Source organism: Hyaena hyaena, unplaced genomic scaffold (assembly GCF_003009895.1).
Source record: "Hyaena hyaena isolate Hyena2069 unplaced genomic scaffold, ASM300989v1 scaffold_716, whole genome shotgun sequence".
NCBI lineage: Eukaryota > Metazoa > Chordata > Mammalia > Carnivora > Hyaenidae > Hyaena > Hyaena hyaena.
Genome location: NW_024081349.1, coordinates 236,586 through 256,709, shown reverse-complemented (window position 1 = coordinate 256,709; position 20,124 = coordinate 236,586). Strand labels below are relative to the sequence as shown.

The 20,124-nt window shown below is 36.8% G+C and overlaps 1 protein-coding gene across 1 annotated transcript in view; it reads right to left on the bottom strand.

Moving 5' to 3' along the window:
* TNIP3 (TNFAIP3 interacting protein 3) overlaps positions 1-19,443 on the bottom strand; it is a 36,378-nt gene extending 16,935 nt beyond the window's left edge. The window contains exons 1-7 of the mRNA XM_039217773.1: positions 19,361-19,443; positions 15,661-15,741; positions 13,944-14,009; positions 12,384-12,515; positions 9,116-9,244; positions 4,359-4,478; positions 1,366-1,491 (exon numbers count right to left, since the gene is read on the bottom strand). Of these exons, the coding sequence (XP_039073704.1) occupies positions 1,366-1,491; positions 4,359-4,478; positions 9,116-9,244; positions 12,384-12,515; positions 13,944-14,009; positions 15,661-15,741; positions 19,361-19,426 (720 nt within the window). The 5' untranslated portion in view covers positions 19,427-19,443. The remainder of the gene's footprint in view (positions 1-1,365; positions 1,492-4,358; positions 4,479-9,115; positions 9,245-12,383; positions 12,516-13,943; positions 14,010-15,660; positions 15,742-19,360) is intronic.
* Positions 19,444-20,124: the final 681 nt, after the last annotated feature.

Genomic DNA, 20,124 nt, shown 5'->3' with positions numbered 1-20,124 from the left:
TCATTATTTAAAGAAATAATGATAGTTTCAAGATATCATTAAGATTATCCTTAGTTCATTAACACAATTACCCCAAACTGTATGTAGACAATGCATTATTTTGTTATATCAACAAAAAACTTAGTTTGCAGATGACACAGAAATGAAAATTACCTCTGGATTAGTCTATATAATTAGATGGTTATATGTTCCTGGACGCACTAGAACTTCTACAATGGCAAGGACAGTGCCAATGTCAGACACAAATTTATCATCAGTCTGAGCTTAATATGGTAGAATGAATCAAGTTAAAATGGCTGGAGGTAAAATAACTTGTGCAGTGACAACTTAGAACAAATTAAGGGAGTTCTGCATGTAAGGCATACAAATTCAGACTGATTTCCTCATTGAAAGTAATCAGGACTGAACTATTTTCACAAAAGCATTTTATTATATTTTTACCACTATTTTATTCCTTTCCATTTCTTAGAAAATAGTTCTGCCAAATAACTTTTGCATGGAAAATTAAGAACTTCAAGTTGAAAAAACATCAGAAATTAAATTTAATTCACAATATACTTTCTATTAGGAAGAAGGAGATGACAAATAGTTAAAAATTTCTTTGGAGACTAAAAATCTTGCAGCTCCAGAGCTGTCACAGCATGTCCCGCAACAATTTCCTATTTACTGAAAAGCACTGGATGATTTTGCAAATCAAAAATTCTGTGGTTCTTTTCTTAAACCAAAGTTGTGTTAGCTGCATTTTCCTCATTAACAGCAATCTTTACCCATTGTGGCAACTTCCTGAGTCTACTCTTAATGTATCCTATTGCATTTAATTGTTATATGCTTATATTTAATATATTTTATTTCAATAAACCGGAGAACGCTATGTGGTTTCCTTGAGAGTGCTCCAGTCACATTTAATCAGGGAAGCCACCAAACAAAATTCTCAGTTTCACTATATTTTATATATATGAATGACATTTAAAGATATGTATGTTTTTAGAAGACCAGAAAATGACAAGAGTTTAGAACAACTTCAATGCGCTGGTCCATTTTGGATTTGAATTGTGAGTACTAGGTGGTTCAACTCCCATTCTACCAAGATAAATATTATGAGAAAAAGATCAGAAGAACTGGACTTTATACAAGACTCTGGAATCCAAATTCTTAGGTTACTCCTTAATATATTTAAGTTAAAAGAAATCTCCAATCATTTTCATTCCTTTACAAGATTGTTTAAGAATGATTTCATCCCAGGTGCTTTCCTCTCAAAGAAAATCAATGTCAATTAACAGAAGCCAAAGTCTTGAAATTTTTTAATGAAAAAATAAAAAAAAATACGCATGAGCTGGCAAAGATTATTTTTGTTTTGACTGATACCTGAGAATTCAGCCTATTCAACTCGGATTGAGAAGTTTGAATAATTTGCTGTAGAGTCTCTTTCTCTTGATTAAGTCTTTCTCGGTCTGATCGTTCCTTTTTGAAGTCTTCTTCATATATTTGCACCTAGGAAATATTGATTTGCTGTTACTGTGAGCATCCTTTTCTCTTAAGCCATTTAAATGATTTCAGAAGAGTTATTATCTGGGTTTGTCCAGTCTGAGTAAATCTTATCCTCTTAATGAATAGTTTTTCACGGTGAGACTCTATTCCAATGAATATGGCCATAACTTTATCTCTCGCTTTGTTTAGAATGGTAGTTATCAACTTTCCTCCTTGAGTATGTGTCAGGAATTCAGAAGTAAAGTAACAACATCTGTATTTTGAAAAAACAATTCCCCTCACCCATTATTCTCCCCATTATTCTGCTGCATATTTCCTTATTGTGATGAGTATCTTCCCCCCCTCCCCCCCCCAGTGTTAAGTATCACTATTTTGGAGCAAGTCGTCCATCCCTAACACAAGGCTTTGATGTACAAAGGGTGCTTAAAGTTTGAACAGACAGTTTACTGACAATACCCTTAAGTGAAACCACTAAATACTGGCATGCTAGTTTCCAAATATAATAATAAGTTGAACACAAGATAGAAATGAAAGGCTCATGTATGTGGAAAAACAAAACATGATTGTTAAAAGGTACTCACAATTTGCCCCAGTAATTTTGGAGGTACATCATTTAAAAAAAAAAAAAAAAACATTGTAATCTTTTGGAGTACCTCTCAAGAAATACTCCAAATATTCCAGAAAAGCAATCAAACCAAAAGAAAAACTAATTTAATCATTATTGTTTGTAATTGGCATAGTGTTGAGTGATGGCTTGGAGACTAGTATGTGGAATTATGAAAATAAATGAAGTTTAGGGAGGAAGGAATTCATTCAAGACAATAAGTTAAAGTATAACTTACATGGGAACTTAGTAGCTAGATTTCTGTCTATTAGTATTAATGAGCACCGCACCTTCATCACCAATAATGCAGCACATTTTAACTAGAGGTTTATTAAGGTCAATAATAATAGAGCAGAATATTTATTAAGCAAGAGAGGATGAAATCAAACATTGTATTTAGATCTAGATGAAGACATACACATTTAATTTTTAAGGCTTTATTCACCAGAAACATTGTAAGGGAACTACACCCAGCTAAGCTGACATTTTGTTTTGGTTTTGGTTTTGGTTTTAGTTAAGGGTTGAGGCTCAATTCCAGACATAGTCAAACTAATGCTCTGTAAACAATTACCAGAGGCAATTGAAATGGGAGAAGCTCATCTGATCAGAACTGAACCCTCTTTATCAAATACAATATGATAGCGATGTCATCACGTTAATCAGGTGGCCAAGATTCTAAATCAGTTTCTTTGTGAATTTAACTCCTTTAGTGTATCACGTGACACTTGGTGATATAGTGATTGTGGCTGAGCAAATAGAAGTGTGCACAGTTAAAATATGTATACATAAAGTTAGCAAAAGAGCCACAGAAAAACTAAGAAGATGGATTCTAGACCTCTTGGGGATAATGAAAAAAAGGATACCTGCCATCGTCTGCATCCAATATGAGCTAAACCCTTGCTGTAAACTCTATGCATGTGTAAGAGTGACTCACTTGCATGTGGGATACATTATGTGAGAGCATCAAAAATGATTCAAGTGTCCGAACATAAGAAGTAATTTTTTTCAGAGGAATCCTGGCTAGTGCCAATGGTACTTTAGGGGTTGAGAATTTGGCAGAGCTTTAACACTCTGAATACTACCCTTATTCTCTTCATCGGCTTATTTTAAACTGTGTATTTGATCCTGAATGTAATGAGGGAGGTTATTCAAATGGGGTTGACATAAGAAAAAATACAACCTTAACATCAAGAGCTCTGAATTTTTTAGATTTACAGATAGGTTACTTCCTATGAAATAATAACAGCAAACAACAACAACAATAATAAAATTGCTTAATTCTTTGGTGTATTACATCAAGAATCCTTGTAAATGGCCTTGCTCAGAGCAAAACAGTCTACAAATCAGTTCCAGGGACATACTTCCCAGCTCTTTGTTACATAATATCCTCTCTCCCATTGCTAATATATTACTGACAATGTGTGCTTCAGAGATTAGAATTCCTAATATGTATCCTGTATTTATTGACATCGCCATGAACTGTTCCAGCTCTTTACCTTCATTAGTTTATTTAACCTTCTACAAGAAAAGAGATGGGATGTGCATGGGTGGCCACTTAGCTAAGCCGGCTCCAGGTGGCTGAACTAAATTTAGGCCCAGATAGGTTAGGCAGTGCTATGTGCCCATAGCCCTATGTTGCTGATACATATAGAAGCTTAGAGAAAGCTTCGTTTACTCTTCTCTCCACTTGGTGACATGGAGTGAGGTTGGGCGAGTGGGGAGGAGGAAGACGAAGTGAATCAGTACACTGCTAGGTGGTGCCATCCATATGCTGTGGTATATGAGCAGATCTGGCTCTTCAGAGATTACATTCAGTGCAGAATATTCCCTTTAAAACTAATCCCATCATTCAAAGGCATGGAAAGCAGTGGCTACAGAATAACAGTGTGGTTGCTATCATTTGCTGAGAAGGTCCAGGGTTTGGGTTAATAGTGTTTTCAAAATAAATCATGTCTACAAAAATTTCTCTAGACTGGTGCTAATTAAATCTCACCAAAAAGGTTAATTAGGAAGTCCTTCTTTTAACCGAATGATCTTGGACAAGCCATTTAACCCATTTGAAATTTAATTCCCTCTTTTATAAAGTGAAAGTTGGGCTAGCTGATGTATATTCTCTTATCAAGCTTCAAAATTAAATAATTCTAATGAAAACAAATGCAAAAACTTTGGACACATTTTGAATAGAAAGACTTCCAAAACTGTCCAAAGGAGCACGAACAATGGTCCTTGTGTTCTCCACATGATAATGCCACTTTCAACTTCTCACCTGCTGTTTGAGAACTTCCATTTCTGTTCTTATCTCCTCATGTCTGCACTCCAGTTCTGACTTTCCCAAACATTCCTCAGGAAATGAAGAACACTCGATTTTCAAGGCATCTTGAAGAGCCTATGTTATAAGATAAGCAAACCACTGAATTCAGAGTTACCACATCTTAAAAATTCTTCTAGCACTGTTGGAATTATCTCAAATGCCTCCCCCCAAGATAGAACTCCATTTTTGATGCCACTTTTATGGCTGAATAACTTTCATTCCTTCTCATTTTCTTTTTTTTTTTTTTAATTTTTTAAAAAATTTATTTCTGGGAGAGAGAGACAGACAGCGTGAGCAGGGAAGAGTCAGAGAGAATCTGAAACAGGCTCCAGGCTCTGAGCTAGCTGTCAGCACAGAGCCTGATACGGGGCCCTAACCCACAAATTGTGAGATCATGACCTGAGCTGAAGTCAGACGCTTAACCTACTGGGCTACCCAGGTGCCCACTTTCTTCTCATTTTCTAGCATACAATTTTTTTTTCAGAATCTGTCTTTTCTCCATGATGATGCTTATGTTATTTCACTGTCATTGTTATTTATGAGGAATTTTGATACTGATGTCAGGGATGTCCCCCTCCACAAAGCCAACCACAAAAAGAAAACATATCAATAGCCCTTCTCAGAGTTTCTGCTTCAGTCAAACACTATCAATAATGCTCAAACGTTAGAGTATCGGAATCATCTGCAGAGGTAGCAAACATGCCCATCCTTGGGCACTATCCCCAGAGACCCTGAATCAGTTGATCTAAGGAGAGGGTCTGAGAATATGCATTTCTCAGAAGCTGATGTTGCTGGCCTCAGATGACATTTTGAGTGATATTGTGCTCTACAGCCCTGCCCCCAATAGGAGGGAAGGAAACCCACAGAAATGTGAACCCATGCAGATCACTATTCTTTAGATTTATTGTACTGTCCTTCTCAGTACATAACGCCCTGACTTAGCCATCGTCATATTTATTCTCTAATAAAACATTCAGTAACTCACTACAGGGTGCAGAGAAGCTCTGCTTTCTTGACATCCAGTACAACTTAGTGGCTTCACCATGGGGTGAGGAGGTGAAGGAAACAAGAGTCTCTTAGATTTGCCAACAAGATAACCATCATTATTCACTAGACTATAATACCTTACATATCCTATATTTTGTCAGATCACATAGAATACATTCTTTCTATCCAGAAGACCCTGGTTCATGATCGAGTTCAATGAAACAGCCACCAAAATTAAGACACAACACACCTCATCCTGGTGTGGTCTCAGAGCCCACATACAATATGACTGCTTGCTCATTATCAAAAGAGTCGTTTATGCAAACAGAAAAGTTTCGCTTTCAGAACTCCAAGACTTCACTTCCTCTGAATTTCTTTAGTAGCTTCAATGATGTTCATTTGATGATACTATTCATAACTTTCTTTCCCACATTACTCTATGATATGATCATAAAAGTAGGAAAAGCAAAGCAAAGTTATGGTGTTAAATATTGTAGGAAGGCTAGGAATTTCCTAATAGAATGTGTTTATAATCTATGGATACTGTCTAGTCTAATGTAAATATCATTTTTCAGGAAGTTGTAAAAGAAACAAGAACTTTTTTCTTCCTCCAAGAAGAATTTAAAGAAACAACAAAAGCTGTTTCATAATTTATGTTTTGTTAGAATTTGTTGCTAAGCTACATAGTTTTAGGAAGTAGTATATTAGTTATAATTTTTAAAAGTGGAGAAAATCTAGGATGGGGTGAGCCAAATGAGTTAAAGACAATCAAATATCCCAATTTCATATTCTACACCTATGAACAGACTATTTTTGTGGGTCTTGTTATATTTGAATTTCCTGATCTACCTTTCATGCTCTTCAGGCTTCTAGAAAATCTTCAAATGAGTCATAACTGAAAGGTGAGTTTAATAGACATTTATTCCACCTTGGGTTTTTTTAATTTCCTTGAACAAATACCTGTAATTTATTCTAGAGTAGTAATTTACTGTCAGCACAGGCATACTAAACAGATCTACCCATCTCAGAATGGTGAGATGTTGGACAAATCAATTTTGCCCAGGGGTGGCATTGGCTGACTAGCCTCAGGTAATTTCTCTCACTTTGGTTAAACATCTGGCTTCTTTTCAAGAACTCGAAAACAATGCCCTTGGGTATTTCCTTCAAAGCAAATAAGCTGAATTGAGTACACAGAGTTGTGTGAACTTCTGAAAACCATATGTTAATTACTGAGCTGACATGCTACAAATTTCTGCTGCATGAATGGGTCAACAAACCGTCTGCTAGTGCAAGTAGGGTGGGCCCTGAATCCCAGCTGTGACGGATGGTGTGCACAATCAACTACTCAAATCAACATTCTGATAACTTCTATTTATTCCAGTGGTAAGAGAAGAGAAAAAGAAATCTACAGTGTATGTATATATGAATAGTAATTTCTTATATTTCCTTAGATATTAATACATTTACTAAATGAGAAAAAAAGTTTTCATAGCTCATCACTTTAGATCTATGCTTTTTAAATGATATTTTAAGGCATAGATGTAGTGGAAGTACATCTGGGTTGAAGTATCCTTTTATTATATTTTTTTAATACTCATAAGTAATGTGTTATGCCTGCTAAGGCATGAATCTTGGGGCCAGAATTGGCTATTGAACATATTATATACTAGCTAAATTATTTAATTAATTCATCCATTCAATAAATATTTAAGAATTTACTGTGAGCAAGGCCCTATTGTTGGCATCCAAAATACAGCAATGAAAAATTAGAAAAATTTAGGCTACACTGTTGTAGTTGTGAGTCCATTCCTCCAAATAAATGCATATTAAAATTATATTTTCTAACTGAATTCTTACAAAGATGAATATATTTAATATTAATATGTAAATGTTTTTTGACCTAAAGGTCCTTTTTTCCCCAGATTTTGGAAGAAATTAAACAATTTAATAGACCACTAAAAGTATTATGAGCCCTCAATACTGTGCCTACTATGCCAAATAGAGAAGTCAGTTGTGCATTCCCACCGTCATGGAGCTTACAATCAAGATTGGGAGACAGGAAACAAATATGGTAGTTAATATGAGACATTAAATATATGTTAGATAGCAATAAATTCCAAAGAAACATTAAAGTAAGAATTATCAGAAATGGAATATATAATTTTAATTAGGGCGGCCAGAAAAATCCTCTTCAAGAAGGTGACATTTGTATAAAGGCCTGAATTTTACTCAAATTAATGTCTCTCATTTTCTCAATTTTATTATAATCACAAGAGTTAAACAACTTCTACTAACTGAAAACATTGTGTTGACTATAAATACAGATACACAAAAATGAAGGGTACACACAAACAGGAGCAAACAAACAGAGTTCATGGCTGTTCTAATTTCTATAGGGAGTATATTCTTGTGCCAACATTTACAGAAATGAATTAGAGAGCAGAAGAAAACTTAATCAAATAATATATCACAAGCGGGAAAGATTTCAAACATAATCAACATTAGTTCCTCTAATTCATCTGTGGAGGATTTCCAACAGGATAAAAGAGGAAATTTATTTGCTCTAAATTTGTATCTCTGAACACTGTTTTCCTCTGTTAAAGCATAGAGAAGTGCGTTGCCTATGAAGTTAGTCTCCACTTTTCCATTTTCTCCTGACCAGTAACTTGCCCCACAAACAGATCAAATACAGCATCACATTTGTAAAGCATTCTGTCAATTATACAGGCACATACTCAACCCTGTGGGGATCTTTAAATGATCCTCTGAACCCTAGTTAACAAAAAGATACACAGTCCAAAATCCACAGTCATTGAGCACTTTTTCAAGGCCAATCATCTACTCTTGTTTTAGAAGGCAATTTCTGTTACTTTGGTCAAGAAATATCTAACTTGAGGGATTACTATCTCAACTCAAACATGTACTACAAGTACTCCTATGGTCCACATCTGATGTGGCCCTTTGAAAAATCAGAGCGAAGGATTTAATTGTTAACTTGAATAGGTGAGCAATCCCTTTCCCAGGAAAATTAAGCTCTCCATCCATAAAACACTCTCTCTTTCTCTCTCTCTCTCTCACACACACACACACACACACACAAATGCACAAATTCTCTAGAGCCATCCTTTGGCAGCACTCCACAGGTAGCCCTTTTGAACAGTTAAGTTGAAGCCAAGGCACTTAACCACTGTGTCTTTTTAGCACACCTACCCCCCCACCCCGTCCAGGGGACCCCACACTCTAATTAAAACTGAGGTTTAGGCTTATTCTCTGGAAGACCACCATCTCAGCCTTGGGGCTGGCATTTAGCATGGTTCCATATACTCTGCATCATACCCAGCTCCACAATGATGATTTTAAAGAGCAGCCTGTTTCCTCAGGAAACTTTTGCGGTTGACCAAGAGGTATGCTATTGTTCACAAACACCCACTTGCTTTACGTGGTTCTTTGAACTAAAAAAAAGGTCTGTCTTCTGAAGTTACTCCTCATTTCTCTTTTTCATGATGATTCTTTGCAGGGACACGTATTCCTGAAAGCCTCCTCAGCCAAGAAAGACTGAACGATGAGCTACGAGTGACTTATAAAATTACAGAGAAGGTCCAGTGCAGGCTCCCAAGAACAGGAGTTGTACTGCTGCACAGATTTTGTGGTGACTCTCAGTTAAGAACATACTCTTTCTACAGGGACCTCTCCTTCCCACTGCCCAGCTTGATCTGGCTTGGTACCTTATTGAGGCGCTTTATTTCACATTCATAATGTTCCTTCTTCTTGCTCACAAGAGCATGTTTTTCCTTCAAAAGCTTATTTTCTTTCTTCAATTCATGTAATTCTTCACTTAGGCTCTCCTTTTCCTTCTGAAGTAAATAGCAAGAAAACAAAACCGAAATCAATAAAATTCAGATGAGATAATATTGTAGGAATACTTCTGAAATACAATAAAAACAGGACCTTTTAGATTTTCATTTAACGTTCCATTAAAAAAATTGTTTTTAATTTATTTTTGAGAGAGACAGATCATGAGAGGGGGAGGGACAGAGGGGGGGGAGGGACAGAGACAGAGGGGGACATAGAATCAGAAGGCTCTGAGCTGTCAGCACAGAGCCCAATGCAGGGCTCGAACCCACGAACCATGAGATCATGACCTGAGCTGAAGTCGGATGCTTAAAGGACTGAGCCACCCAGGCACCTCTTGACATTCCATTTAAGCAATATTCTCTGGGTGGAGGACAGGGTTCAGATAGAAAAAAAAATTTTTTCTTTAATCCTTAGTGCTACTAAGTTTCATGACCCCAGAAAAAGCTCAAAATCCCCATTCCTCATGTTCAAGGGTCAAATGGGTTCACAGAATAAGCAAGGTCCCATGTACTGTTCAGAGCGATGGGTAAGTGACTTAGTAAAAGTAATTTAAATTTTAAAAAGAAAAAATAGTAGATTGCAACAAAAAATATGAAATATCTCAAAGACCAATCCTGCCTGCATCATTCTGAACTGAAGAGAGGGAAAAGAGGATAAAACTTCAGGCAAATAAGACCCTTCCCTACAGATAATTATTCAGAGAACTGTATTGTTGTGATTGTTGCTTTTAAAAGGGAGAGTTCAAAAAGTCCAAGTGCCATCACTCCTCCATGTTTCAGATTACCTTCAAGAAGTCCTCTGTTTTAAATTACTGAAGCAAAGTTAGTTGCCTTGACACTAAAGTGCTCTAGATTCAGACAAAATCTATCTTCTAATTCTTAATTTTATATTTTAGATAATAAAATTTTTGTGGAGTGAATTGAATTTTTTTTTAAGTTTTATTGATTTTTAAAAAGCAAGAGAGAAAGAACTCAGGTGTACAAGTGGGAGAGGGGCGAAGAGAGAGAGAATCCCAAGCAGGCTCCTTGTACTGTCAGCGCAGAGCATGATGTGGGGTTCAATCCCACCAAACTTGACATCATCACCTGAGATGAAGTCAAGAGTCAGATGTTTAATGACTGAGCCACCCAGGCACCCCTGGAATGAACTCAATTCTTAATGGCATTTAAATTTTAACTTAGTAAAACAAATAGTCCAGAATTTAGGTAAATCAAGATGAGAAAATAGCTAATATACATGTTAGAGTATGTTGTTTTAGTAATTAATATTTCCCAAAACAATAATTAAGATATCTATGTGGGGTGCCAGGGTGGCTCAGTTGGTTAAGCATCCAACTTCAGCTTAGGTCATGATCTCACCATTCCTGAGTTCAAGCCCCATGTTGGGTTCTGTGCTGATAGCTCAGAGCCTGGAGCCTGCTTCAGATTTTGTCTGCCTCTCTCTCTGCCCCTCCCTCCTCACTCATGATCTCTTCTTCTATCTCTCTCTCGCTCTCAAAAATAAGTGTTAAAAACTTTTTTCTTAAAAAGATATCCATGTGAGGCGATTCTTTTTTTTAAGTGAAAATATTCTTATTTGCTTTTACTTAAATAGAATGGGCTTATATACGCTTGGAAAATGAACCAATCATTTTCTAATTTGGCATAATTTAAAAATGACTTCAAATAGAAGATGGTTCCAACTGCATGAGGGAATAATTGCCATGATTCCCAGTCAGGAAAAGGAAAGGACTACAATAGGGCCAGAAGGGAGTTGCTAAACCTTGGTTGTTTTCCTCTGACTCACTGGGACAGAGATAGCCTTATCAAGATAAGAAAACCTACACCAATGGCTGTCTGCACTGATTTCAGCCATTGCCTTAAGATTGGCGCACGTGTTAAAATGCAGCCAAGGCTTCATATCTGTCACTTCACCTGAGACTATTTATAGTTCTTGTTTTTTTCTTAACATACATAAAAAAATGATCGGCCATTAGAGCTTAAGATTTTCCTCCCATTTTCTACAATATGCATAAGTCTCATAACTAAGTAAACCTGAGAGTATTTTAGAAGCCTGTCTGTCATCTTAATGGCCACCATCTTGTTCTCAGGGGGGATTAACGGAGATTCAGAGATTTTGAATCTGGAGGCTGGGTTCAAGTTCCATTTTCTCAGGGTTGGTAAGGTTAGCAAGTCTTATAACCTCATCACATCTCAGCTTTAAAATGGCAAAAATAGGGGCACCTGGGTGGCTCAGTCGGTTAAGCATGGGATTCTTGATCTTGGCTCAGGTCATGATCTCCTGATTCCTAGGACTGAGCCCCACATCAGGCTCTGCGTAGACAGTGTGGAGTCGGCTTGGTATTTTCTCTCTCTTTCTCTCTCTCTCTCTCCCCCACTCACGCTGTCTCTCTTAAAATAAATAAACTAAAAAAAAAAAATGGCATAAATACTATTTCCCTCACAGATGGGCTGAGAATTTTAAATGAGATCATGAAGGTGAGACAGTTTTTTAAATGTTTTATTTTTAGGATTACAAACGCAATACCTATTTGTAAAACGCTGTAAGCTCAAAAGCAGCTGTACAAACACAAGGTATTGTCCCATTATGATTAACACTCATAATAAAAATTATATCTATTATATAGATATCTATATAATTATAAATATATACTTATATAAATATAAATATATATATTTATACTTATAATATATATAATATATAAGTATAATATATATAATATATAAGTATAACTTATATATATACTTATATCTATAAGTAAAAGCGAAAGGGTAAAATTAAACTTCTCCTAGGCTGAAATGCTCTAGGAAGACGGCACCAAATCTATGGATCAGCTCTCCCTACTCCCTACTCCAGCTCCCTCTCCCTACTCTGTCTCCAGGGTAGTGCCAGGCGCAAAGGCCTGCCCATTTGGACAACAAAAGAGGAAGCAAAGCCAGCAGGACGTCTCCCTCCTGATCGCAGAGAATTAGCCCTTCTTTGCGACCCCCCAGGACTTGGACTTGCGTAACCCATCCTCCTCGGCGCCCAGCAGTCCCCGCGCACGCGCACACCCGTCCCCGCCCACGCGCACACCCGTCCCGCCACACCACTGTCCGCCTAGTGTGCTCAGGCCCCGCCTCCCCGAGCCCCTCCCACCTCCTCGCGCTGCAGCAGCTGGCGGGTCTGGTCGTGAAGCCGGTCGCTCTCTCTCTGACTCTGAAGCAGCTCTTTCTCCTGCGAGCTGAGGAATCTTTCTGCGGCGTCCAGTTTCATTTTCAGCTCTGCGACCTGAGGAAGTCGTATACACAATGTGGCAGACACTGCTTCTGAAATTCACGCCCCCTCCCGCGGCCGGATTTATTCCCCCACCCCGCGCCCTCAGGGACAGACACGCCCCCACTCCTGGGCGGCCCCCAAGGAGAGGTTCTGTTTCCCACCAGCCTTAGCAAAGGTCAGAACCTGTGCACTTGGGAAAGAGCTTCCGCTACCGGAAAAAGTAAACACCGAAACAGCCTTCAGCCCCTTCCCTCCTTTCTGCAAACCACACCGCTTCCGAGAGAATGAAGATTTATATCTTAGACGGGGACGCTTCTGGGCCTGTCATTCTATTCCTAACTCTCAAAATGTGACTTTCCTGACCTGAAATGGGTATCCAGGGATTAGGGGGTAAGTGAATATGCCTGGGCCAGAGAAAAACAGACATGGCATTTACTTTCTCAATAATTTGCAATGCTTGACCCTCTACGAAATGCCAAGCTAGTCCTCAGAGCGATGACGATACAGTAAGAGAGGCCTTAGAAAAGGGTGCCTCATCAAAAATGGGAATTATGCCCATTGTTAACTCAGGGTCTTCACACACCTGCAAGCCGTTCTTCCTGAGCAGCTTCCACATTTTCTTTGGGACCAGGTACTTTAAAATTTGGAGACCCAAAAGCTGCCCCAGACTGAATATAACAGGCCTGGTGTATTGGGAACATTATCCTGCACTTACTAAAATCAATACTTCAGTGTATCAAAATGGGGAAGAAGAGAGCAACACTGCTCTATTACTCACTTGTGGTCAAGTTTCTTAATTCTGAATTATTTAGGGGAATTTACTTTCTCCTTTTTTTTAAAGTAAAATAATTTAAATTACAAATTGACTTTACCTATTAAAAGATATTCTCTCCAAAAAGTTCTTTCTCATCAAAGCAAAAGATTCTTGACAGAGAACATACTTTAGGGGGAGGAGGGAATGCCCCACTCTCCCTCACACTTTCACTGTTACCATTGTTTACTTCTTTATCTGTGGAAATAGCTGATGGTATCTAATTAAAGAATTAGAGAAATAGCCTTATATAAAACAGTATGAACTTTAAGCCATCTCTTACCTCACATATAACCTTGTGTATTTATGACTGCGAGTAACAAATCCAAAACAGGATAATCCGTGAGCTATAATGAATGTGCCTAAGAGCTCTAGAGACATCTCTAATGTCTAGAAGCTATTTTTAGTACCTTTTTTTTTTTACCATGCTCAAGATAATTCGCTGATATCCTTCATTAATCTTCAGTATCAAGAGACCAATAATGCACTCAGCACCTTCCCCCTACCCCATCATTTTTCAGCAGTTGGCTAGCCACATGAATCCTTCAGCTGAAATCAGTGAGAATCTTCACAGACTTGGTGCTCCAGCTTACTGATCTAAAGCAAATACTAAACAGAGAGGTGTTTACCTTTCGTTCATATAAGTCTTTCATACTTCTAAATTGCTGATCCCATTGCTGGTTAACTTCCAGGAGCTGAAATTATTAAAATTTGGTAAATCAATATGGATTTCTGCCCACTTAGAAATTGGGCCAAAATGAAATCATTTTGGGGGGGGCTAGTAAGATTTGGCAAGCCATGGTTGAACACAGTATTCCTTCCACCAAGTTCTTATAGGGCTGGGATAATTGAATTGAGCACACTTTCCTTATTTTCATAACTGGCTCACATATGAAAAACCTTTTAGTCTTAGGTACATCTTGACTCGTCAGATGAACCGTTTATTAGCAACTTTCATCTGTGCTTAGTCATTTGAAATTTTCATCATTGATTAACCCAATCAATCTGGTAGAACTTTTTGAGTATGAATGGTTTTCTATAAGATTTATTAATATATGAAGGGTCTTTTTTTCAAATCTTTCCATATTTTTCTATGTGCTTACATTGATTATTATAAAGAAACATTTCTTCCAGCTTTTCCACAGCAGGATTTATATTAACAACTTCCAAATACCAATAACTTATCATCATGTGCTTGTAATATTGTGCTTTTAAAAATCAACACATGATTTGTAATGTGTATGCATGAAGGCATATCACCTTTTTGAAAGTGTAGATTTTCAAGGAATAATAGTTTTATCATAAGAATATTTAGAAATAATTTTGACAGTAATTTAGAAGCATTAAAATTATGTGCTAAATGAAAGGAAGAAAATACACTATGACCTGTGTTTTAGTTTTCTTGTAGGGGAAGTCTGTAACTTCCTACATAAAGAGAAATTCCAACACTTTCAATATGGGACAGAGATCAAGAAGATAGTTACAATGACTAAAAGGAAGCAATATATTCTCCTAATTATAAAACAAAATATCTAATCCAGACAGGCAGTCAGTAGGTAAATCTTATGCTGGAAAGAGATATGGGTTTTAGTATAAACTATATTACATTATTATATAAAGATATCTGATCACTTGGCATTGGTAACATTATCCTGCTATAGTTCAGTAATTTTCCAGAGGGATACAATAATTTTATGCAATATCAAAGAGGAGTAGAAGGGACCATACAGAAGAACATGAAGGATATAACATATATAATGGTTTAGGAAAGGAAATTAAAAATTGACAACATTCATGTGCTAAAATTGTTACACTTTTCACTTCTTCGTCTTCAAGAAGAATAAATAGGTTCTAACATTCATTAAACTCAGAAAAACAGAATTCATAATAATATCCATCACATTCCTAATGGCATTTTATAAACAAAAAAAATTTTTAATAATACTTAACGCCTATGTGGTTGGATACTCAGTTCATGAAGTCATAGCACCTAAGTCAATTACACTTAAAGGCTTTCACAGTTTGAGTTTCCAGGTATGTCAAGTTGCAAGGCATAAGGCACATGTGATACGCTCACATAGTCCATGGAAAAAACATCTAAGTTTTGAGAAAAATTAAGATTATGATTATTGGATTTATGACTTTGTCACTTTTCATTCATTTACACAAACACTGAGAGTCTGGGTAAAAGAAGTGTAGGTGAATAAGAAAAAAGCACTTGCTCTCAAAGTAATGCAGTCCAAAATCCTAGAGATAAATAGTGTGACCCAGTGACAAAAATAACTCTATTTTATTCTCAGCATTAACTCATGATACATGTTGTTTCAACTAATGTTTGTAAATTACCTCTTTTCTCTGTTTTTCCAAGCACCTTATCTTTTGTTCAAGAGAACTTGTCAAGTTCTTTCTGCTTGATGATTGATCGTGCTTAAAAAAAAAAAAGAAAGAAAGAAAGGGAAAGAGTGAAATAAAATAGTCTATAAAATAAGCAGGAGAAATGTTGTCCTTCACAAACTCCATGCATTTGGCCAACTGTCCTATTGTGATTTGTAAAAATATCTTACTCTAGGGGTAACAATCCTCACACCATTATTCCGTCATAGAGACCTGTTGATGGAGAAGCATTGTATTGTATTTCAGATTCCTTTATATGAATTAATTAACAAAATGTATACATTAGGCGAATGAGAAATTAGGATTTTATGAATTTGGATTTCAATCATTTGCCCCAAAAATGGAAATTCAAAGTATAATGCTTATAGAAATCAAGTAAGTTTCATGGATACATTTAGCGTATTTACATAGTAGTAAACATTTCTAAAAAGTCATTTCTGTAGACATGTCCATATCTGAAGAGTGGCCCTAGCAAAAGTCAGAGGAATAACAGAATCATCAAGAAAAACAGACCAATACATAAAACTAAAAGGCAGCAAATCCATTCTAAGACTATAATGAATTAGCTACCTCAGTGTCCTTCATACAGTTATATTATAGAGAGGTTATAGATTACCTGGTATTGTGCAATTTTAACCAGCCCTTTGAATAAAGCCAGCAAGTTATAAGTTTAGATAAATAATAAATCATTGGCACAATGAAAAAGTTAACCACCTTTCTTTTCAGGCCCCCCTCCCCCCCAGTGTTGGAGGTATTTATTTAAAGAAAGCACAAAAGCTCTGGAAACTGTAAGCCATCTGTCTAAATGGACCACCAACAAAGCTCACTTAAGTGCTGTTTTCTCTATAGTAACTCAATAGTCTTGTTACCATCTCATCTCTGAATCATATAAACAGTACAACAAATCTGGTGGTGAGGGGAGTCCTAAATCTGCTACTTAGTTTCAAGCTCAATAGTTATGGAGATTAATTAAAGATATTCATGAACAATTAAATACTTTCAAAACATGTTGGCTTTTGCCAAAAGCATTTACAGGGAATGTTTTTGTACAATCATCATGGGACTTCAAGGACTTTTTTCATCAGAAATGATTTATAAAGCTATTTTTCTATCTTTTCTCTACTTGCCTATGTCTCACTCAATTTTTTAGGGCTGGATATTATTTTACATCTTGATAGAAGCTGTCCTTAGTTTTTTTTAGCTTCTTCCTAGACCCATGTACAGTTAAGACTTCATTTTATTTTATTTTTTAATGTTTATTTATTTTTGAGACAGAGTAGAGACAGAGCATGAGTCGGGGAGGGGCAGAGATAGAGGGAGACAGAATCCAAAGCAGGCTTCAGGCTCTGAGCTGTCTGCACAGAGCCTGACACGGGGCTCAAATGAGCTGTGAGATCATGACCTGAGCTGAAGTCGGACACTCAACTGACTGAGCCACCCCCAAGACCTCTTTTTAAAAGAAATATTCTTCTGTGGGCCTATAAATTCAGAATTAATTTATTTGCTTCTGACCTCAAATAACTGGTTTAAGCTGAGTTCTCGAAGTAACATCAAAATCCAGATGACAAATATGTTGGGTCTTAAAATTGGGCTTTCCTTTTTAAGAAGGCTAGCCTCATTCTGGATCAGAACAGACTGAATATTAGGTACCTTTGATCTGGAAAATGCTGTGAGCCAACTGTATCTTGTGTGACCTGACCTCAGCATCGCAGAGGTACAGTGAGACCAGATTCCAGATCAGTGGTTCTTAGAACAAGAACATGTAAAAGTTACTGTGGAAGCTTGCTAAACATAGGGAGGGGCCCACGGACACTGAAATATAAGTTCTGAAGAGAGAGTCATAGCACCTCCATTTTCTTCTTAATAGACTTTATTTTTTAGAGCAGTTTTAGGTTCACTGGAAAATCTAGTGGAAGGTACAGAGTTTTCCCATATGCCTGCTACCCCCACACCTGCACCTTTATCAACATCTCCCACCAGAGTGTTACATTCATTAAAATTGATGAACAGTTATTGACACACCACCCAAATCCATAGTTTACTTTAGGGTTCATAGTGTGGTACATTCTAGGAGTTTGAACAAATGTTTAAGGACATGATAGTATCATACAGAATAGTTTCACTGCCCTAAAAATCCTCTGTGTTCAGCCTATTTATCCCACTTCTTTTTTAAATAAATTTCACAGGTTATAGTGATTCACACGAAAGTTCAAGGTTCTCCTATTTCAGACCATGCTTGGGAACACAGATTTGGGGTTCTTAAAAAGTCCCCTCACTATTTGTGATGTAGACAAAAAAAATCTGTGTCCAGCAAACATTTGTATGACCGAGGCTTCTGGGAATCCAGATTAAGAATAATTAGATAGTGTGCTTTTTTTTTTTTTTTTGGCCATATATAACTTTCTCTGGAAAGAAATAGTAAAACATTTGGACTTTGATTTTTTATTTATGAATAAGAGTTACTGAAAAGCTAGATACTAAACCTGCAAGTGAGAGAGAGAAAGCACAGTAATAAGAACTGCTGATAAGTCATAAATGTATCCCAGGAGTTTCTCTGGAGATTAATCAACATTTTACCGAGTTTCATATGTCTCAGGTATGTATTAAAATAGAGCAAAGTCAATCAAACACAAAATTTGGGGAGAATTTTTCATTTACATTTGCTTTGCTTTTCAGTTGCTAATGAAGATATCTGATGTTTCCATAAATACAAAGATATTTAGTCATTGGTTCTACTAAGAGCTCCACTTACAGGACAATTATTCCTTATACAGTGCAATCTGTGTTTAAAATGTGCGGGCATTTCTTTCTCATTTACCATAACACCGGGACCAACTTCTAAGATACTCAATTCTGACACCGCAAAATTAAGTATCTAAAGAACAAAAGAGTTCCCTTAATTTGCTATCATACCTTGGTTATCTCTCAATAAAACTTTTAGAAAGAACACTCATTCATTCATTCATTCAGTTGGGTAAGTATCTGTCGCAGTAACCAGTAACCAAACAAAAACTATGGTATTCATTGTACATATATAAATATTTTACTATGGATTCTCTTTCTATAATATGTTCTACTTCCAACTATACCAATATTTTTTTTTACATTTTACATTGAACCAGATTTCCCTAAATCAAGAGCAAATTATGGAGCCCACAGAACTGGTGAGCTATAAGGACTTTGGACAGGATTTAATCTCACTTTGTGAAAGAAGAAATGGAGGTCAGAGGGATTAGAGGAAATGCAGTAGTTACCCAGATACTTTTTCCTCCTTAAATAACATTGATTAAAACAGAGCAGAGGGGTGCCTGGATGGCTCAGTCCATTGAGCATCCAACTTCAGCTTAGGTCATGATCCTGCTGTTAGTGAGTTTGAGCCCCTAGTCTGTGCTGACAGCTCAGAGCCTGGAGCTTGCTTCAGATTCTGTTTCTCCATCTCTCTCTCTATCCCTCCCCATCTTGTGCTCTCTCTCTCTCTTTCTCTCTCTTAAAAATAAATAAACATTAAAAATTTTTTTAAAAATACAGAGCAGATATTATCTAAAGAAAGCACACTAGCCATTTCTACTCTTATTCATCATTGCATAATTAACCATAAGAAATCAACTGATACTAGATATGGTCAATTCTTCCCCTAGAAATGCATTCTTACCTCTTCATGCTCGGTAGAACTTTCTGCAGCACTCATTCTAGTTGTGCCTTGTACACAATGTGCCATGGAAGCTGTTTTTCTTGGAGTCTTGGAAGACAGAAAGAAAATGTCTCTTGCAGTATCCTTTAAAGCGCAACCAAATACACAAAATTTTTAAAAGACCACACTGTTAACTCATGGTAGAAAATGACAGCAATTGTTTTTCGTTAAAAATGAACAGAAGTGACTCTGTACATGAATTACACAGAATAAGCTTATAAGCACAGTGTCTGTGACTTTAACTTTTCTTCTCTTCCAAATAGGGATTTCCCAGGATGTCTCAAGTAGGCAGGCTGTGACTAAGAGAGGGGCCATTAGCCTTGCTATGGTATGTAAATTGTCATTCTTCCCTTTACTGGCAGTTTCTCCCACTGGAGGAGGAAGTTACCACAGAAAGCCTGGGCAAACCAAGTCTTTCCTCAGTAGCCAAACTGCCATAACTTCACTGTATTTCCCAGAGAATTAGGTAACTGTTGACTTTTTGACAACTCGATTACTTGCTTCCCTGAAGGCAAGATTTTCTGGCAGTGCCTTCTAACTGTGAGCTTAGCTGTGTGGAACTTAATGAGTCATATGTAATTCAGTACATGCTACTAATTCCTATGGAACTAAAGGAGAAAATTCAGTATAACAAAAATGGGCATTGTTTGGAAAGCTAATCTTTCACATTGGCAGAAAGTTGAAACTTGCTTCTCAAGTTTAAGGCTGTCTTGACCGTAGGTTAA